Here is a 22,427-nt window from a genome sequence, read left to right on the forward strand (position 1 = left end):
GACGCCACCGGAGTATTTTTATTGTTCAAAGCATATAATGGCAAAATAATAATAAATTGATGATGTAAGACAACATTCTTCCCCAATGGACCGTTTATCTTATTGGTGGTCACGGGTGACCACCGTGGCGCCTTGGTAACAGTTGATAGCGACATATTATAACAAGGCTTCGTTTATTTCAACAAATCATTCGCATTCGTTATTTCGTCGTAAGCAAATCGTCCAGAATATATTGCTGAAACGTGTAGAAGTTATTAGTAAACAGTATTTGCTCATTCTATATACAGGGTGGTTGGTAACTGGTGGTACAAGCGGAAAGGGGGTGATTCTGCGCGAAAAAAGAAGTCGAAAATATAGAATAAAAATTTTTCGTTTGAGGCGTTGTTTTCGACAAAATCGACTTTGAATTTTCGCTCGGTACGCGCGCATTTTATCACGTCTCGTTATAACGGATCTCACTGCAGATCGTTGTCTCGATGGAAAAATTAAAAAAAAAAATTTTTATTCTATGTTTTCGACTTCTTTCTTCGCGTAGAATCACCCTCTTTCCGCTTGTACCAACGGTTACCAACCACCTTGTATAAGAGTAAAGTATGTTCACACTTCACTAACTTTAATTATATGATTATAAAGCAGAATTTACGATTATTTTCTAAGGTGTGTTTATAATAATATTCGTAGATTTCCCCTCAAAGATATGGACGCAAACAGTGCACCGTTAGATACAAGATTTGTTCTCATTTTTCTTTTATTGATGTTCTAATAAGAATGTTTAATTGTTCAATGTGGCACTTTTTATTTCAAAGCATCTTCTATTTATCGGTTACATTCAGAATGCCCTAACTGTCAATTTTCATTCAATTTTTACAAGTGTAAGAAGTTCAAGCGCTCCGGTCACCAATGACCACCGTGGCGTCACAGGAGAAACCGTGGCCATATGTGACCAACGTGGCAGTCAAAATGTTAAGCACGTTTTTATTCGAAGAATTTTTTAAAAGTTACCTGCCACTATATAAGCGTCGTTGATCTTTGTTGTTTATAGCAAGCTGTTTCAAAAATCCCATATATTTGTGCGATTATTATCGAGTCGAATCTCCAATTTAGATTCTAATTAAAGAGTAAGAATAATAGTATCGATCCTGTGTCCATTCCGTCGTGTTCAGACTCGATCAGGAACTTTTGTCGAACACTCCTGTTATAGATATGATCTCCATATCTCCCGCCGTTACATTTTCTAAGCAATTTTCGTGGTCGATGACGTTTCAAGAGTCGAGGATAAAAGGACATCGTCGCCTGGGTCTCGAAATAGCGAACAGTCTGATTCATATCCGACGAAATGCCAAACTGCCAAATAGTATATTTTACACCCTAACTCTCCCAACCCTCCCCCTGTAACGCTCTTCTTTGCTCCCTTACCGCTTAATAAGCGCTCCCCAACTCCCTACTCCTCGATTTGTACAAAACAAGAAGGTGAAAGAGAGAGAGAGAGAGAGAGAGAGAGAGAGTGAGAGAGAGAGGAAGGAAAGTGTAATAAATAGTAAAAGATAAAAAAAAGAAGAAAGCGCAAAGTGTGCAAAACGTAGAGTGTAAACCTGTATCGTGTTAGAATGTGAGAAACCTGTACCTTCGAGGCGATGCTAGAGATGTCTAGCACCGTCCGCTTTTAGTTTAAAGCCGTGTTCCATCTTTTTCAGTTCGTCAGTTGCGTGCAGTTTAGCAACGATGCATATACATCGGCGATTACTATCGGAAAGATTTTTAAGGAAAAAGAAAACAATTTTTTAATTTTTCGTTGCGTCGCGTCGTTTCAATTGAACGTTGGATGTTGACGTGTTGATCGAAATATTAATTCCTTGAAATTGTTGTAAAATTGCCTTGGGAGTGTTTTAAAAATAATCTTTGTAATTTTTATAAAATGATTGTTGGATTTTTTTGACGATAACGTTTGTCTACGTTGACTACAGATATTTTTATTATTTAACGATTTTAATAATGATAAATTTATTGCTTTGGAATTGAGGAGGTCCTTTACTCTTTTATTTTAATATTCCTAATAATTAGTAGATATACTGCTTTCAAGTTTATTTTTATTACCTTGAAACTTGTTTTTTATCGCCTAGAGTTATATGAATATCCTATTATAATATACAATTATATACAGTAATATACAATTCTATACATTAGTCAACACGTCAACGCGTATTTTATAGTGTTATTGTAATTTTTAAGTGTTAATCAACGTGGATGTTGGAACGTCGCTGTGATTCTACTCAGCTTTTATAATTGCGTTGTGTTATCACATTTTGCGTCAATCAACTACATACCAAATTAACGTCGATTAACGTTCGCATTATATTTGCAATTCAATCTTTTCGTGAGAAAGAAAGAGAGAGGGAGGAGTTGGCATATGTTGGCGTGTGTTGAAAATACACGTGTGTAGATTTATTCCTGCGTCCTTTGCTTTACGTTACCACTCATTTGTTTTTTTATTAACGATACGACCTTTTGTTTTCTTAGTGGTAGTAAATTCGTTCCACCCCATACTTTTTATTTCTATTTTCATACGAGTTTTAACACGAGTTTTAACTCCGCGAAACAAATCGTTTTTTTTTTTTTTGAGATTTTTTTATTATTTTCTATGAGGGTACAACTTTTCTTAACGCTAAACCTACCGACATTTTGTGTATATCTATTCCTATCGTGTGTGGTCAAAATGACCGGTGATTAAAGAAGTAATAGTTTTTATGATTTAACTTAGATAATGGTTAATTTATAACTAAATGTATATAAAATGTTGAACTTTCACAAAATTTCGTCCAAATTTACTTTTGTTTAATTCAATCATAGACTTAAATAGAATTACACTTTTATTTATATAGAGATATATCTTATTCAACTTTGCTGCATTTTTTACAAATTATCTTATTATCAAATGTACATTTGCCGCATAAATGTCTCCCGCATCTTAAACAAATTTTCGTAATTTTGTAACCTTTACAATCTTCTACGTGACAAGTTTTTTGTAGTAATGAATCTGAACTTGTTGATAGTTTCATTGCATGATTTTTTCCCCACGATTTCTTATGTAAAAGTAATGTATGCACTAGGTTTATAACAATTTTGTGAATTTTCTGTAAATTGGCCCCATACTGTAGATACCATTGCAAATTTATTGGTTCATAAACGCTAGCTTTTTTCGTTCTTATCAAATCGTATAAACCTCATAAAGTCAGCAAAGTCATTCCTGCTCATTGTTTTTAAAAAAAATGCAGGCCTCCAAATTTTATTCCACAAATATGAGACATCTAAATTTTTTGCCTGATATGCACCGCGGGCATATAGCGGAGCAATAAATGCATCTAGTTTTGTTGCATCTAGCTCCCTCTTAGTCCCCAATACTCTAAATGCTTCTGTACATTTTATTATATGATCCCTTATACGGTGATCAATAATAAGATAAAATGCCGTTTTTACTTGTCCTTTCATTATATGTCGTTTAGCATATTCCTAAAAATATTATGCCAGGTTTGGGACTTGCATCTATTTCTTTCCAAACTGTTCCATCGGACCCAGTTTCACTCTCTGCTGTCAACGATAATTTCTTTCCTTTTTGCCCTTTTCTAGGGTAAATATTTATCACAGAATAATACTATGTGCGGAATACAAAATTATTGTCAAATTTGATATGCTTTACTTTTATAACAACTTTACACAAAACGCTCTGAGATGCTTCCTGTCTGAGTTTTAGAGATAACAAGTTTAGATGTCGACTAATTGACTAACAAACCGAGATGTATTCTAGTCGAAAAGACGATAGCAAGTAAAAATATGATCTGTGACGGCGATATTTATACGAAAATATTGATGAGTATTGACCGTTCTCCACCAACGGTTACTCGAAGGTGGAGTTGGGAAAGCTTTCCCCGTTTTTTATAGCAATGAGCAGTAACCCTAAGAAACTTCTCCACTTTTAAAATGTTTGTAACAATGGACTGTAAAAAATGCTAAATTTTGTGGCGGTTCCTTAGAATTATTATGGGCCTGAGTTGATATGTTTGACAGCTGGTGTCTATCTTGATCGAGGGATAGATTGTTTTATGACAAGATTGCGGGTGCAACAGCTGTTATTATTTGTTATTTCTGATTTTGTTTGTCATCTGACCTTGAGATAGGCTTTTATTTGTACTGATTGCATTTATTTTAAGAATAACTAACATATTTTGTCGGGCGGTCGAAATGACCGCTTACGGTAGGCAAGGCAGAGTACAAATTTTTCTCATCAAATAAAAGAGCAAACTAAAATTAAATACCGAAAAATATATTGTATGCATGTTTTAGGAAAAGTCAGAAATTATGAAGCGATATGATAAAGCTTAAATATGGTTAAATTTGTGCAGAAGTCGCATAGCGGTCAATTTGACTGCGCCGGTAGATTTAGTGTTAATCACGCGAAAATTCGATGTTGTATTTCGAGATTCGTATTATACGCTTGTATCCTCGCTTCATAGATTATATTTCCCTTTCTGTTGTTTCATGTGTGTGCGTGAAAATTTGTCTTTCTTTATTTTAGCAGATAGTCAAATTTCTTTTTTTGCTTGTTGCGAAAGAACGGAAATGCGTAAGACACGTAACTATAATCTTGTTTTCTTGGTTTAATCTTGTTGTTTTATTGAAAAGAAGAAGAAATTAAAAAAATATCTGTACCTACCATTATTAGGATTAATTGTAATAATTATTATTTTATTATAACTTCATTATTACCGTAGCGGCGATCTTTCTGTTTACCGTCATTCTTTTCCCAATGTATTATATCCTGTACATAACGGTGTAAATGTTAATCAACGACTTACATACGATAGGGTGAACACTTGTAACTTTCATAATGACGAAAGGGTGGATTGGTGGATGGTGTACTTTCTTTTGTTTTTCTAGTTTCACGTAACGTATGTTTGTAACAGACATGTTTTATTCCAATCTGATTCGTACGATTGCGATTAGAAAACATAAACGTGTCGCTAAATTACAAAGTAACTTGATTATATCGACTGGACAATTGAGTTCTTTTTTCTAGAGTGTAACAAAATCATCGATCGTATAAGTTGGATAAGAACGACTAGGTTGAAATAGATATACGACTAGATAAAAAAGATTGTATATAAAAGATTATTTATTATTTTACGATGCTTATATTTATTCTAATTCTGTTAATCGACTTATTCGAATTTCTTTTATAGCTGATATCCTTAATTTTTGAGATAATTTAATGTTTCAAAATATTATTGACAAAATCTGTTTTTATTCTAGGTGATGAAGTATATATTTTATGTATAATAGTGCTCCCTTAAATTTTTCAATGAATTTAGGATCGATTTTAATATCAATAATAAAAAGCATTTTCCTAAACTATGGTTTGAAAGTAATATTATAGCTTAAACTTCTCTATATTCTTGGTTTTTAAGTCCTTTAAATTTCCTGTTCCAAAAATTAAAAATTTTAACATTTATGATAAAAAATCTACTACAGCAAAATTTTAATTCTATCGATTTAATAATTCATATATTTATGTCATTTTGTTGAGTATAACACATTAATCAGATAATTTATAATTACACTTTTATAGTTATAGTACTATTATCAAACTTATAAAAAGTACAGAATTAGTGGAATTAAAGGTACTAGGTTATTTCTTCCTTACTTCAACCAAAAGGTGATCTTCGATCAGCGACACGTTTATCCTATATCCTGTAAGTAAATCATATCTATGAGCAAAATTTTGTTCCTTAACAACAAAAAATGAATAAAGAAATACGTAAAAAAGCATTGTATAAAATGGATGAAACAAACACATTCGTTCAATGATTGATCACCTACTGTTACTGTATGATGCGTGTCGAACGATGTGGGTGAATCTTAATAGTGCTAATAGATATATGTACCTAATGTTATTAATTATTAATTAACGATTGATTTGTAATTATAACGGGGCCACGGAATTCTTGAGGCTCGTCGAGCGCGAGTCCGTTTGACAGTCTTTTCACGCGATTGTCTTTTTTTTACGATCTCGCGAATCAACATAACATTTTTTAACGAAAAGGAAAGAAGGAGAAGATAATTGAAATGAATTAATCATCGAAACATAGTTTGATACGTGATATATCTATTCGAAGCCGTGGTCGCGACTCTCGCGAAATACTCGAAGCCTCTTGCGTTGCGTGTCCACGCAGACCCTACTAATAAACGCCATAGTGATCTGACAATGAAAAATAATTGGTTGGAATAAATTACATTTACATTGATAATCATCTTAAAATCAGTCATTGTCAGGCGTTTCCGATTTCTTTCATGAGTCAACGACCCTTCCACTGTATTTCTTACTAGATTCCACTTCCTGTCTTAATTTTTATTCCATTTTATTTCATTTTTTATTCTTATTATACGGTGAATTATTTTTCAAATTGGATTTAGAATAAACCCGATATTTTTCTATAGAAACAGCAATATGAAGGACGTAAAGTATATGTATAGTATATGTCGGAGATGAAAGAACACCGGGACATCATCGGGACGGGAAAGTCATTCTCTCTCGCGATCTCATCGATGAAAAGAGTAACCCCTTACGACCAGTGAATATTACGCGTTCGACTTAGATTTTGTGAGCACGTTCATCAATCATCCCGTCGACCGAGGATTCGTTATCGAACCTAGGATCATTGTCACTAGTTTCTCGACCGGTTCTATGATAATCGTATTTGCACTAGTCAATGTCTTCTCTATTGCATAACGACAACGTTTAATCCAAACGACGATTCGTTTCACGTCTAATGTAAACCCGACATATATATATATATATATATATATATGTCGGAGATGGAAGGACATTGGGACCTTTCTTTAGAATGTTCGGAAAAACCCAATACCCCAATCCAAATATTTACGACATTGACATTTAAGCAATAAACGAAGAAATAGTTATGCGGGCACTTAAGGTGTATGACGATGGGTTTGGGCTCGAGGTGACATAATGAGTCACCGAACGTACCCACGGTCACGGGAGGGACGTGTAATAACGGAAGTAGAAAATAGTTGTGCAGCTCTCCTTAAAAACAGAGATTGGCCCTAGGAGTGGGAAAAGGACTATATAAGGGCAGTTTCATTTGGATTACGAGTGAGTTAGTTAGTTAGTCGTTGGGCGAATTGCTGATTGAGTTATCCGAATCGTGTATGGCGTTAACGCTCGTCATCCCGTGGACCGTAGATTCGTTGTCGAACCTGAATTCGTTGTCATCGGCATCGCGACCATCCTATCGCCGCTATTACTTGTAGCCTCTTGTAGTACCCACATTTGCACCGGTAAACATCGGCTATATCCGCGATGGTAAACTTGATGGTAAACCGACATATATATGTCGGGTTTACATTGGAATTATTGGTAGTTGTTGGTATGTTGGCCGTGTAGAGTGTGAATAGTATTGGTCCTAAGACGCTTTCTTGCGGAATCCCTGCCTTGATGTCTCTGACTTCAGAGTATCTGTCCTTGATTTTTATTACGAAGGTTCTGCTGCTTAAGTAAGATTTTATTAATTGGTATATTTGCTCCGGGAATTGTTTCCTGATTGTTTGTAGTAGACTTTCGTGGTTTATTTTGTCGAATGTTTTCTCTATGTCCATAAAGAGGGCTGTGCAGTATTGTTTGCTTTCTAATGCTAGTATTATTTCGTTAATGAGCCTGTGCATTTGCTCTATCGTGGAGTGTTTGTTTCTCAATCCAAATTGGTGATCTGGTATTAATTTTTTCTTCTCTATTATTGATTTTATGCGGTCGTATATTATTTTCTCTAGTATTTTAGAAAACACATGAAGTAGTGATATTGGTCTGTAAGATGTAGTTTGGTGTGGGTCTTTGCCTGGTTTAGGTAACATTATGATCTGTGCCAGTTTCCATAGCTTAGGAAAGTATTGAATTCTTATTATTGCATTGAATATTATTCTAGTTAGTCTTATCGCTTTTGGCGGAAGGTTTTTCAAGATTTTACCATTGGTTAGGTCGATTCCTGGTGCTTTCCCGATTATAATTATAATTTCTTAATATTATTAGGTATTATTAGGTATGGTGTAGTGCTTGTTAGTTGGGTTCTAGCGTTTTGCGCATCTTCGTCAATATTATATGGAGTGAATGTGTTACAAAGGTGGTTGGGGAATTCTGCAGCTTGCTCTTCGTTGCTTTTAGACCATCTATTGTCTGCTTTTCTGATTGCTGCAATGAGTTTTATTGGCTTCTTTATTTTATTTGTGGCTTTTCATAGAGAGTAGTACAGTGCATATGTGTGATGTGTAAACGTTGTCCGTGATGACTGTAGATGCTGCCTGTAGATATCGCTGATGGGGTACTGCTATTTTTCTTCTAATTTAGATGAGCGGAAAAAAGATCGGATTCCGGTCGCCGGGATTCGAACCCGGGTTCCTAACGTTCGTAACCTAAGGCGCTAACCACTGCGCTGCTGTCACGTAAACTTAAGGGTAGGTTGATGAAATAAAGTAGCTGAATCATAACACAACTACTGTCTTTATTTTCTAGCACAGGTTTACACTGATCGGAGAGATGTTTCTGTAGCTTTCCTCCGACACAGCATCGTCACTGTACTTCGCTTCTTCTACATCGCTAGAAAAGTCAACAACTAAGTACAAAAATCTAACGCCTAACGTCTAAGTCTAAGCACAACGCTAGAGGAGTATAACTCACATCAACTATCTAAGTCGGTTCTCGGTATTGTCGAACATTCACCTCCTCTATTAAGTATCCTCGAGTGCTACGTTCACTAACATACTAAATTTAACTATAAGAGCCTTGCTCTGTTGTGCATATCTATGTTATCTTCGTGCGACAAAGTGTCATCTACGATTTATATCTACTCAACAGTATAACTTAAGTGTTGGAAATGTATATGTCGGAGGCAGGTTGCCAGTTTGGGGCGTTCGATGAACCTTTACCGTCTTACTTTACCGTCGCGAATGTAGCCAATATTTATCAGCACGAATGTGGACGCTACAAGAGGCTATGAGGAATGGTAATAGGAATGGTAATGGTCGAGATGATGGTGACAACGAATTCAGGTTCGGTAACGAATCCACGGTCCACGGGAGGACTCGTATCAACGTGCTACTCGATTCGGGTAACTTCTCGATAACTCAATCGGCAATTCGTCCAACGACTCACTAACTAACTGACTAGCTTTAACTCTCACTCTAACTCCGTCAATCCAAAAGAGGCTGCCCTTATATACTCCTGGCCCCGCTTCTCGGGTAAATCTTTGTTTTAAGGAGAGCCATATAATCATTTCATACCTCTGTCAGGTACATGTCCCTCCCGTGACCGTGGCTACGTCCGGTGACCTGCCATGTCACTTCGAACGCAAACCCATCGTCATAAAGTCAGACATTAAGACTATTTTTTATTTTTATTACTTAAGGGCGGCTATAGCAAAAGTCTGGGCTAGTGTATTGGGGTTTGTCCCAACATTCCGGACGGGAAATCCCGCTGTCTTTCCTTCTCCGACATATAATTTATAATTCTGTGAATCACAGTGTTATACTAACTGAATCACCCCTATTATCTTAACCGAAATCAGGGGATCGATCAACTAGTAGTGTCGATTACTATAATCGTAACGGGAATTTACGACTCCCGCTGACGTCTCTCCTCGTGATTGCGTCTCCCCGCGATTGGTCGAAAATACAACTTCCGTTATTATTGGAAAAGACATTGCCAAGCCATAAATCGCTCACCTTTTAATACCATAAACTGCAATTAAATTAAAGTGTATTAGCATTAGTTAATAACAATTTGTGTTATTGGATCATAAATAGATCGTAGATTATCATGTAAAATCTGAGCAGATAAATAGACTATACTACGACTCAGAAAGTAGAATTGTTGAATCGTTAGAACCGTCACACTGAGCTTAGAATCTGAATAAATTTCATACAAGTGCAAATATTTGTTAAAGCATGAAATCTATTATAATTCAGTTCTAAATATAAATTATTGTTCAAGTTAATTTTTCTTGTAATTCATTTCTTTATTTTAACATTGAGTTAGTTTTTCGAATTGTTTGAAATTAAAACGCGAACAAAGTGCTTCAGCACTTCACTGGCTGCAACCTCGCTAAATTCCCCAAAATCTTGGAAAGGCCACGCAACACTATATTAATGGAAAACTCGAAATCTAGTACCTTCTTATTTGTTTTCTAAACAATCCTATTATATGCATTAATTCTTTTTCTATTTATTCAAACTATATTATATATTACTTTAAAATAGAACATTGGCATAATCTTTCTCTAAACTATCAAAATATTCAAATATTTCTTATATATCTCTGCATATTTGTAGTACAGAACGTTAAAAGGCATTATCTCCTTATATGTGACAGTATGTGCCGTAAATAAAAATGTAATGTACAAAGAACGAAATACACTATACTGATAATTTTTATTACATATGTAACTGGGATACATCCAATTTTCATTTAAGTTCATGTAGTTGACAATAGCACAGTGAAATAACTCATTGCGGTTTGAATAATCTGAAAGTATAAACAGTAATCCAATTACGAATAATTTTGCGATTATTTAAAATGTGCCGTAGTAAGAAGATTTTACCGAGAGAAATGTTTCCATTGACATGACCGAAAGTTTGAAAGCTGTTATTTTGTTAAATATCATAGTCCTTGTGAGTAAAAACATATATAAATTATGACACCTTTTAGGAAATATATACCACACTACCTCGCATCTAAATGAATCAGTCTTGAATTAACCCTTTGGAATATGAATGGTGAAAAAAATATCAAAGAAATATGAAATATTCTTACGCCGCGGTGTACACTTCTTCACTGTGATTTAATAGCGTTTGCCCTGGGAAGCAAAGGATGAATATGTGTATAGCTTGTGCCAATGCAAGTGCTCCAAATCGCATCGCGTTCCTTGTATTGCCTAAATTCAAGATTGTCTAGAAATAGTGAAGTATTTATGTATTCGAATTGAGAAAGGATCTTCTAGTTTAGTTTGTATATCCAAATACCTACTTCAACTCCACCAATACTAAGACTGATGACGTTGCAAAACATCTGAGCTAATATGGATTTAGTGAAAAATGATTCAACGAGGTTTGAGTATCTACGAAAAATATAATATTCAATAGTCTATTACTCGAAAGAAATGAACACTGTGACCATATATTAACACAACATGATTACCAACCTTATTGCATTTTGATGTCTTCTTATGCAAAGCAATAATTTTTTAAAAATTTTCTTCTGTTCGTCTGGTGATAATTCGACATCTTTATACTTTTCGAGTAAGTCATAATCCTTTAAGTTTATTAAGCTACTTGTATCGAAAATGTGAATAGTTTTCAATTCATAACTGGAAAATATTGTTTTCGGAATCAAATTTTGCGAAATTATTAAATTAACGAAGACGAACTTTACCTGACTATTGCAAACAAAGCATTGGCATGGTGGACGTATAGCAAGTACGTGGTATCGCAAGATGCGATTACATGAGGAACTATAAACATTGATATGTACAAAGGTATAAATAGGTAATAGAAATATTCTTGTATGTCTATGCCATAATCGATTTCGATTGGTAAGCTTCTCTCTTCAGAATGATTGATGAGTTCATTTATCAATGATACTGTTGGTATCAGTACAAAAGCTGTGATTGTTATATAAATGTACGCTAGAATGGAAATGCTCTTAAAGAACGATGAAAGAATTTCTCTCATTTTGAAATCTAATGCACTTACAGACATAATAAAATATAATTTTGCTTCCTTGTCTGGCATAATATTGAAGAATCATATTTTCTGGACGATTCATGTAGTAGTTGTGATCATTTTTAATAAATAAGAGTATATCTTTGAACTGTAATAAGAAAAAGAAGAAAGATTGTTCGATAAAAATAAGAAGAGGGGAGTTTGTTCTAAATTACAAGAATTTTGCAGAAATATCTTTGAAAGTTCCTTCGTGCTTTCATCATTACGTGTAAATGTTAATGGCAGCGTGGAGCAAGTTCTTCTTTAGCTTGAGAAAATTATTCTTTATTATGCAATAAAATCTCAACTAAATTAATTAATCGTATTCAACTTTGAATATTTGTAGACTAAACGAGATAAAGAACCGTCCGTACCTTTCCCATATTAAAAATCAGGTTAAAATAAGATGCCACTTGAAGAAGGATCGTTACCATCGGTGGTATGCATTCGATGATGGAATCCACACTGATACTCCACACATTAACTAATCCTCTAACCTGGAAAAGATATATAAAATATAAGATTACAAAAATAATTAAATGAAGTCATGTTTAAGACATTGAGGCTTGAAAAAACTAAGAAATTCTATTCCATGCCAAATTGTCACATTTTCTATAAAAGCTTAAACTATTTATTGATATATAAATAATTCATTAAACGCATGAAACTATCCTCTTGATCTGTTATTAATCAATCATATAAGATTCAGACATTGATCATTTTAACTGGTTAAGCAATCACAAGCAGATTCGGGAGTTCTGCCTGACCAGCCGAACTCGACAGACTTGAGAAACTGTGCTTCAGTGAAAGTGCGACAGGCAGTAAATTTAGTTGAACGAAAAGACAACAAACACTGGCAAATGTTAAAGCTACAAAATGCAACAGCAAATACCACCACTCAAAATAACGAACAAAGGTGAAATATATTATATAAATAAAGCTACAAAAGAAATGGAAACGATTTAAAATCAAGAAGAAAACAGCTACGATGACGAATTACCATATTAAGATGAACACTAGAATACAGCAACAGCGCACAAAAAGCGTAAAATAATATCAGGCCCAAGCGCCATGAAAACTTTACATACAGAAAAGCAACAATGGCTCCCACTTCAAAATTCATTCCGTTCACTAATAGAAAAAATAGATACGGACTCAAAAGAACCAATCTACATAGATGCCCAAATAATAGATTCACTAATCGAATTATTGAACAACACTGCTGGAAAAGAAAACTACAGTATGAAGCAATTAAAACTAGAACAAGTAAAAGTACAAACAAATCTCCAGAAATCTTCAGAAAAATGACGCAAGTGTTAAAGAAGAAAAACGTTGGGTATCGTACATACCAGCTTAAAACTGAAAAAAACTACAAAATAATGATTAGAGGACTACATCCAAGGACAAACACAAAAAATATGTGCGAAAAATTAGCAAAAATGGGACACCAAGCAAGAACAATAAATAGTATAACCAGATATGATACGAAACAGCCATTGCTACTGTTTCTAATAGAACTTGAACCCAAAGCTAACAACAAAGAAATCTTTGACATCAAAAAAATCCTAAACACAATAATAACAATTGAGCTACCTCGTTATAAGGACATATGCATACGGTGCCAATGATACGGACACACAAAAAATTACTGCAACAGAAACCCGGCGTGTGTCAAATGTAGAAAACCACCTAACAGAAAACTGCCCACACACAGGAAAGATAGACGAAGTAAAATGCTATAACTGTAATGGAAACCACCCAGCAAGCTATAAAGGCTGCGAAGCCAGAAAACAACTACAGCGAAACCCGTTTCCATCGCTTCAAAGCAGAACATACGATAAATATCTCTCGCAACAAGGAATTGCATAATCAGAGCCAACACCAAATGTACCAAACGTACCGAACACTAACAATAGAAACATCAACACCTTTGGTAGCCGAAATCATGCACAAGTAACTAACCAAACACCAATCTTAAACAACCAAAACCAAAACAACAACAATAACGACGCTACAGAAATCAAGGAACTGCTCAAGCAGTCCATCAAAAACATTGAAATGCTAACAAAAATGATAAATGGGCAAAATGCAATACTCAGACAACAAACACAACAAATTACAGTCTACATGCTACAACTACTTACAAATATGTTAAGTAAAAAATAGGAATGGACATGCTGAAAGTAGAAGCTTGAAACTCCAATGGCCTACAACAAAGGGTCCTTGAAACTAAAACATTTCTGTATAACAATAATATTGACATATTACTTGTTTCAGAAACGCATTTCACACCAAAAAGATACATGAAAATACCATATAACACCATCCATAATACCAAACACTCCTCAGGAAAAGCACACAGAGGGGCCGCAGTGATAATAAGAAAGGATATCAAACACCACTTACATAGTCAAATTAGTCAGGAACACGTTCCAGCAACCACCGTTATAATACAAAGTAACCGCAACTACCTCCAGATGTCAGCAGTATATGCACTATGGGAACAGTATTTTCAATCCTTAGGTGACAAATACATCGCAGTGGCAGACTTCAATGCAAAGCACGCGCTATGGGGCTCAAGGATGAACACACCTCGTGGTAGGTAACACTAGAAAAATATATTACAACTAGTAACCTCAACATATTACTACAGGAGGACCAACATACTGGCCGGCAGATCTAAACAAAATTCCTGACTTGCTTGATTTTGCAGTTATAAAAGGACTAAACGCAAACAAATTAAAAATAACACTCAGTTTTGAGCTTAGCTCCCATCATACACCGATAATTATAGAATACACAAACAAACCAATATAATTATAGCAAATGAGAGTCGCTTTACAATAAAGGCACCAAATGGTAAATATTTAAAAAACTAATCGAGAGAAAAATCAAATGCAACATCCCATTAAAAACACCCGAACACATCGAACTGGCAGTAACAACATTTACAGGAATTATACAAGAAGCAGTATGGGCAACTACTACTTATGAACCAAACGACAGGCAAATAAAAATAATTCCAACAGACATCCTTGACAAAATCAGAGAAAAAAGGAAAGCGAAAGCAAAATGGCAACAACATAGAACACGTGAAAACAAAAAACATATAAATAAATTCGCAAAGGAAATAAAAATTAAAATAAAAGAAATTATTATAACGAATTCCCAAAATTCATAGAGACACTCTCTGCGCACGAGAATGCCAACTGCTCTCTATGGCAAACTACGTACAAAATAAAGAAGCCAATAAAACTAAGCCTAACAATCAGAAAAGCAGACAACACATGGTCCAAAAGCAACGAAGAGCAAGCTGCAGAATTCCCCAACCACCTTTGTAACACATTCATTCCATATAATATTGACAAAAATGCGCAAAATGCTAGTACCCCAACTAACAACCACTACACCATACCTAATAAAACAGCACAAGAAATTATAATCATAATCGGGAAAACAAAAAACAATAAAGCACCAGGAATCGACCTAATCAATGGTAAAATCTTGAAAAACCTTCCGCCAAAAGCGATAAGACTAATGACGATAATATTCAATGCAATACTAAGAATCCAATACTTTCCTAAACTATGGAAGCTAGCACAGAACATTATGTTACCTAAACCAGGCAAAGACCCTCACCAACCTGCATCTTACAGATCAATATCACTACTTCCTGTGTTTTCCAAAATACTAGAGAAAATAATATACGATCGCCTAAAACCAACAATAGAGAAAGAAAAATTAATACCAGATTACCAATTTGGATTGAGAAACAAACACTCCACGATAGAGCAAATGCACAGATTCGTCAACGAAATTTTACTAGCAATAGAAAAGAAACAGTACTGTACATCCGTCTTCATGAACATTAAGAAAGCATTTGATAAGGTGAATCATGAAAGTCTCTTACAAATAATCAAAAAACACTTCCCGGAACAAATCCACCACTCAAATCGTATCTAAGCAACAGAACCTTCGTAGTAAAAATAAAGGATGTATATTCTCAAGTAAAAGACATCAAGGCAGGGGTTCCGTAAGGAACCGTCTTAGGACCAATACTATACACATTATACACGGTCAACATACCAACAACTACCAATAGCAAAATACTGACATTCGCGAACGACACAACTGTACTAGTCAGGCACACTAATACAGAAACAGCAGTCACATTACTATAAGAGCACATCACAAAAATAGAAAAATGGCCATAAGATGAACAAATAAAAGCAAACCTCAGTAAATGCAACCATATTACATGTACACTAAGGAAACGGATACCACCAATTATCCAACTGAATGGCACGCACATAGCACAAACAAGGTAAGTTAAATACCTAGTTTTCTGCTTAGGAACACAACTTACATGGAAGCAACATACTAAATCAATTGTAGACAAAACACGGATAAAAAGAAGACAAATGTACTGATTAACTAATCGAAATTTTAAACTCAGCATAGAAAATAAATTAAAAAAATACAAAACGATAATAAAACCAATTTGTACGTATGTAATACCACTGTGGTTAACAGCAGCAATGAACTACATAAATAAACTAGAGTCGCTACAGTCGAAGATACTGAGAACAATAGTCAACGCCCCATGGTATGTCAGAAACGAGGATATACGCAAAGACTTAAAGATACAAACGGTCAAAGAAGAAATCGGCACGTACGCAGAAAAATGTAAGGAAAGAACGTCAACACATCCAAATCAGTTGGCTGCTGAAGCGAGCAAAACTCTCATAGAAAAAAGACTAAAAAGTAAACACCCCACTGACCTCACTAAAGAAATAAAATAGTCAAATTCGAAGATAGTATCCCGCTGGAGGTAGCCATCCACATGTTATTTAGCAATTAAGCTAGACAAATTTACCGAATGTCCAGTTGGACAAATTGTAAAGTATAAATTAAACAATAAAAAAAAAACAAGCAGATTCGTTTTGTGACCACTCATTCAGACACTACTATATTTCAAGAAAAGTATTTGCCTTTATATATATTCTTGCAATTTTTATGGTTTATCAGTTCGTTGAACTCAAACAACTCAGAAATCATCTGTAGATTGAAACAATATTTCATTCCCTTTACCTCGTAATTTCTAGTATTAGCTGGATTTCATCTTTTAACAGAGTACCTTATATTAGTAAAACACTTAAAATTTATCAAAATTGTAAAGAAAGATATGTTGACCTTTTATCTGATGTAGACAATGATATCGATAATAATAGTACAGTGGCAATGATATCGTACAGTGAGGCAATTTATAAATGTACTGAAAAGATCGATAGTTAATGACTTTGATAATGATAAACTTTCTTCCAATGAAAGTGAATAGTCAGAAAATAATTGTAATTTTTATGTATATGAAATAAATTAAGATTATATAATAAAGTTTCGATAGTGATGACGGATTTAATGCATTTTGTTCAAAAAGTATATCGGAATTGTACTGAGATATAGACTATTGTACTACAATAGACTGAATCAAAAGTACAGGCAACAAGTAGAAATCAATAGAAAAAATACGGTCGTCAAAGTGTTCACATTGCGTGCTGCACACCAAAGAAATGCATCACTCGAAGGCTAGAGGTAGAGACTAAGACTCTAACAAAAACAGACCTTACTTTAAAATGAAAATCCTCCTAATGCGGGGAATCATTTTCTTATAGCCGGCACGTTTGATGACAATCGATTCCATACAAATTAAATAAAACGGTCTCTGTAATATGACACACCGACAATTGCACAAGAAATGAAGACGAGGAAAGAATAAGTAAGCGATAGATGTCTAATTAGCTATCATTTCACAGATGAATTTATCATTAAAGGAATAGAACCTTGACGAGTACATTTTAAAGAACGTAAAAATCTCGTCTCTTGGATATAATGAATGTGGAAAGACGGATTGTTGAAATAGTTCGAATTATTAACTAACTCGGTAATGATTTAATAAGCCAATCTTCAATCGATTTCCTTTTTGAGTTTTTATTAACTCATGTTCGTCTTTTTCCTGCGATTATGAGTCGAAATAGTGAAAGAAACGCGATAACCGACATGGATTTCTTTGAGCAACCTGCCTTCCGATTGAACAAACGTCTTTTGTCCACCATAGGGGTGTGGCCATTTCAGAGGACTCTAGCGAAATTGACGAGGCAAGGCTTCGTTTTGTTTTTGAATATTACTCTCTTCATAGCTGAGGTAATTCTATAAAAAACGAATTATTTTTTACGACTATATATAAATAGATTGATACTACTATAATAAAGGTCTGTAATGACACTACATTCGAATAAACAGGATGAAATCGTAAAAAGGGCAGTAGCATGAAATTTATATTTAATCAGATATTTAGTGATAATAATACGGAATAGGATATTATGGTCGATTTTATTGCAGTTTTGTCGACTATTCAAAAAATTCTATATAATATGTTCCATGCCAAATTATCATAAATCGTAACTATCTAATTATGAATTTGTATTGTATGCTACTGATAGTAGACATTCATTGTTTATGCAACATAATATTTAGTGTTAAATTGACCAAGTGTATACAAATTCTTAGTATTTTGTAACAGAATTTATTCCTTTACTTTGTGGTTGCAAAAAACGCAGTCTGTTACGGCAACTCGAAGATGGTATCCCACTGAAGGTAGCCATCCACATGTTATTTAGCAATTAAGCTAGAAAAATTTACCGAATGTCCCGCTGGACAAATTGTAAAGTACAAATTAAATAATTAAAAAGAAAAATGTTACGGCAAGAATACAATATTTTTTTTTATTTAGTTGTTTACATTCACAATTTGTTCAGTTTGGACATTTGGTAGAATTTTTTAGCTGTTTGATTATCATGTGGGTGGCTATCCCCAGTGGGGTATCATCTTCATGTTTGTTAGGTTGTGTCCTTTGTGAGGTCTGCTGGGTGTTTCCTTTTCAGTCTTCTATCCGTGTTTAAGGCGTTGATCGTTTCCGCAGCTAGCCGGTTTGGGTGTGTTTCTATTCTTTCTTTGTATTTTCCTGCGTATCTGCTAATTTCCTCTTTGACCGTTGGTATTCCCAGGTCCTTCCGTATGTCCTCGTTTCTAACGTACCATGGGGCGTTTACTATTGTTCTAAGAATTCTAGCTTCTATTGTCTCTATTTTGTTTACATGGACCATTGCTGCTGTCCCACATAGTGGTATTCCGACCAGATTGGTTTCATGATTGTTTTGTATATTTTTAATTTATTTTCTATGCTTAATTTGGATTTTCGACTTGTTAGCCAATGCACTTGTCTCTCTGTTGTCTGTACTTTGTCTATTATTGATTTAGTATGCTGTTTCCATGTGAATTGTGTTTCTAGGTGGAGTCCTAGGTATTTCACTTTCCTTGTTTGCGGTATGTGCGTGCTGTTCAGTAGGATATTTTGGTGGTGTCTGTTTTCGCAGTGTGAATGTAATACGGTTGCATTTATCGGGGTTTGCTTTAATTTGTTTATCTTGCAGCCACTTTTCTATTTTTGTGATATGTTCTGTATGTCAGTATTTTGCTATTGGTAGTTGTTGGTATGTCGGCCGTGTATAGCGTGATTAGTATTGTTCCTAAGAAGCTTTCTTGCGGAACCCCTGCCCTGATGTCTTTGACTTCAGAGTATGTGTCCTTGATTTTTATTACGAGGGTTCTGCTGCTTAAGTAGAATTTTATTAACTGGTATATTTGCTCCGGGAATTGTTTCCTGATTGTTTGTAGTAGGCTTTCGTGGTTTATTTTGTCAAATGTTTTCTCGATGTCCATAAAGAGGGCTGTGCAGTATTGTTTGTTTTCTAATGCTAGTATTATTTCATTAGTGAGTCTGTGCATTTGGTCTATCGTGGAGTGTTTGTTTCTCAATCCAAATTGGTGATCTGGTATTAATTTTTTCTTCTCTAGTATTGGTTTTATGCGGTCATATATTATTTTCTCTAGTATTTTAGAAAACGCATGAAGTAGTGACATTGGTCTGTAAGATGTAGTTTGGTGTGGGTCTTTGCCTGGTTTAGGTAACATTATGATCTGTGCCAGTTTCCATAGCTTAGGAAAGTATTGAATTCTTAGTATTGCATTGAATATTATTGTAGTTAGTCTTATCGCATTTGGCGGAAGGTTTTTCAAGATTTTACCATTGATTAGGTCGATTCCTGGTGCTTTGTTATTTTCTGTTTTCTCGATTATGTTTCTAATTTCTTGTGCTGTTCTTTTAGGTATGGTGTAGCGTCGGTCAGTTGTTGTACTAGTGATTAGCGCATCCTCGTCCGTATGACTATTGTGGTTACTGTTATTGATATTGTGTGGTGTAAATGTGTTGCATAGGTGGTTGGAAAATTCTTCAGCTTGCTCTTCGTTGCTTCTTGCCCATGTGTTGTCTGTTTTTCTGTTTGCTGGGAGCAGTTTTATTGTCTTCTTTATTTTTTTGTGGCCTACCATAGGGAGTAGTTGTAGTTCTCGTGTGCAGAGAGTGACTCTATGAATATTGTGAATTCGTTATTGTTGTGCTCTTTTATTTTGTTTCTTATTTCCTTTGCAAGTTTAAGTGTTTTTTGTTTTCTCGTGTTCTATGTTTTTGCCATTTTGCATTCGCTTTCCTTTTTTCTCTGATTTTGTCAAGGATGTCTGTTGGAATTATTTTTATTTGCCTGTCGTTTGGTTCATAAGTAGTAGTTGCCCATACTGCTTCTTGTATAATTCCTGTAAATGTTGTTACTGCTTGTTCGATGTGTTCGAGTGTTTTTAATGGGATGTTGCAGTTGATTTTTCTCTCGATTATTTCCTTCAATGTTTGCCATTTGGTGGTTTTATTGCATAGTGTCTCTGAATTGTTATAAAGTATTGGTTTGTTTCTGTATGTAATTATTATGGGTGTATGATCGGAGCTAAGCTCGATGCTGGGTGCTATGTTTAGTTTATTTGCGTTTAGTCCCTTTGTAACTGCAAAATCAAGTAGATCAGGTATTTTGCTCAGATCTGTCGGCCAGTATGTCGATCTTCCTGTGGATAATATATTGAGGTTATTGTTTCTAATGTAGTTTTTCAAGGTTCTATCTCGAGGTGTAGTGATTCTTGATCCCCGTAGTGTGTGCTTTGAATTGTAGTCTCCAGCTGCGATATACTTGTCACCCAATTGTTGAAAGTACTCTTCCCACATTTGCGATGTAATTTTGTGTCGCGGTGGTACATATACTGCTGACAGCTGTAAATAGTTGCTGCTAGTTTGTACTGTAACGGTGGTTGCTTGGATATATTCGTTACAAACTTGGCTGTGTAAATGGTGTTTAATGTCGTTTCTTATTATTACTGCGGTCCCTCCGTGTGCTTTTCCCGAGGGATGCTTGGTATCATATATGGTGTAGTACGGTATTTTTAAATAGTGTTTTATAGTGAAGTGTGTTTCTGAAACAAGTAGTATATCGATATTATTGTTCTACAGGAATGTTTTAGTTTCTAGAGCTCTTTATTGTAGGCCGTTGGAGTTCCAGGCTGCTATTTTAAGCATGTCCATTTTTATTTTTTGCTTAGCATGTTCGTAAGTAGTTGTAGCATGACTGCGATTTATTGTGTTTGCTGTCTGAGGATTGCGTTTTGTTCGCTTATCATTTTTGTTAGCATTTCGGTGTTTTTGATGGATTGCTTTAGTAGTTCTTTGATTTCTGTAGCGTCATTGATGTTATTGTTCTGGTTTTGGTTGTCCTTGGGTGTTGATTGTTTGGTTACTTGCGCGTAGCTTCGGCTACCAATGGTGTTGGTATTATTGTGGTTGATATTCACTACGTGCTGTACATTTGTTGATGTCTCAATTTCTGCGCTGTCTTGTTATGTGTGATAGTTATTGTATGTCCTGTTTCGAAGTGGCGGGGCAGTTTACGTTGAAGTTGTTTCCTCACTGTACAGCCTTTGTAGCTAGCTGGGTGGTTTGCACTGCAATTGTAGCATTTTACATCCTTTGTTTTTCCCGTGTATGGGCAGTTTATTGTTAGATGCTTTTCTGTGCATTTGACACACGCCGAGTTTCTGTTGCAGTAATTTTTTGTATGTCCATATTGTTGACACCGCATACATTGCGTATGTCTTTTTTGTGTCTGGGTGGCTCGACTGTAATTATTGTGTTTAGAACTTTTTTAATTTCGAAAATTTCCTTGTTATTGTTTTTAGGTTCGAGCTCTATTAGAAATAGAGGTAATGGTTGTTTAGTATTATATCTGGTTATGTTATTTATTTCCCTTGTCTGGTGTCCGATTTTGGCTAGTTCTTCGCATATGTTACTTGTATTTATCTTTGGGTGTAATCCTCTGATTACTGCTTTGTAACTTTCATCAGTTTTAAGCTGGTAAGTATGATACCCAGCGTTTTTCTCTTTTAGCACTTTTACCACTTTTCTATAAGTTTCCGGGGTGTTAGTTTGCACTTTTACCTGGTCCAGTTTTAGTTGCTTAGTGCTGTAATTTTCTTTACCCGCCGTGATGTTTAGCAGTTCAATGAGGGGGTCTATTATTTGGGTATCTATGTGGATTGGTGGTGGTTTAGCGATGTGTGTTTTTGGTTTTTCAGCTGGGTCTGATTCCATCTCTTGTGGCAGTGCGCTGAAGGAGTTT

General features: G+C 35.0%; 1 protein-coding gene and 1 long non-coding RNA gene across 2 annotated transcripts; both read right to left on the reverse strand.

Moving 5' to 3' along the window:
• Nucleotides 1–92: 92 nt before the first annotated feature.
• LOC117242012 lies at nucleotides 93–18,088 on the reverse strand. Its single transcript, XR_004495161.1, has 4 exons — nucleotides 18,077–18,088; nucleotides 15,659–15,662; nucleotides 7,298–7,301; nucleotides 93–277 (listed from the first exon to the last, which is right to left on the reverse strand). It is a non-coding gene; the product is annotated as an uncharacterized LOC117242012 (long non-coding RNA).
• LOC117242008 lies at nucleotides 10,510–12,288 on the reverse strand. Its single transcript, XM_033508342.1, has 8 exons — nucleotides 12,192–12,288; nucleotides 11,809–11,926; nucleotides 11,489–11,741; nucleotides 11,259–11,423; nucleotides 11,084–11,174; nucleotides 10,871–11,007; nucleotides 10,659–10,791; nucleotides 10,510–10,582 (listed from the first exon to the last, which is right to left on the reverse strand). The coding sequence occupies exons 1-8, from the start codon at nucleotides 12,249–12,251 to the stop codon at nucleotides 10,532–10,534; spliced, it is 1,008 nt and encodes a 335-aa protein (XP_033364233.1). The 5' UTR covers nucleotides 12,252–12,288; the 3' UTR covers nucleotides 10,510–10,531.
• Nucleotides 18,089–22,427: the final 4,339 nt, after the last annotated feature.

This window comes from Bombus vosnesenskii, unplaced genomic scaffold (genome assembly GCF_011952255.1).
Source record: "Bombus vosnesenskii isolate JDL3184/JDL3185 unplaced genomic scaffold, Bvos_JDL3184-5_v1.1 scf7180000016262, whole genome shotgun sequence".
NCBI classification, from domain to species: Eukaryota; Metazoa; Arthropoda; class Insecta; order Hymenoptera; family Apidae; genus Bombus; species Bombus vosnesenskii.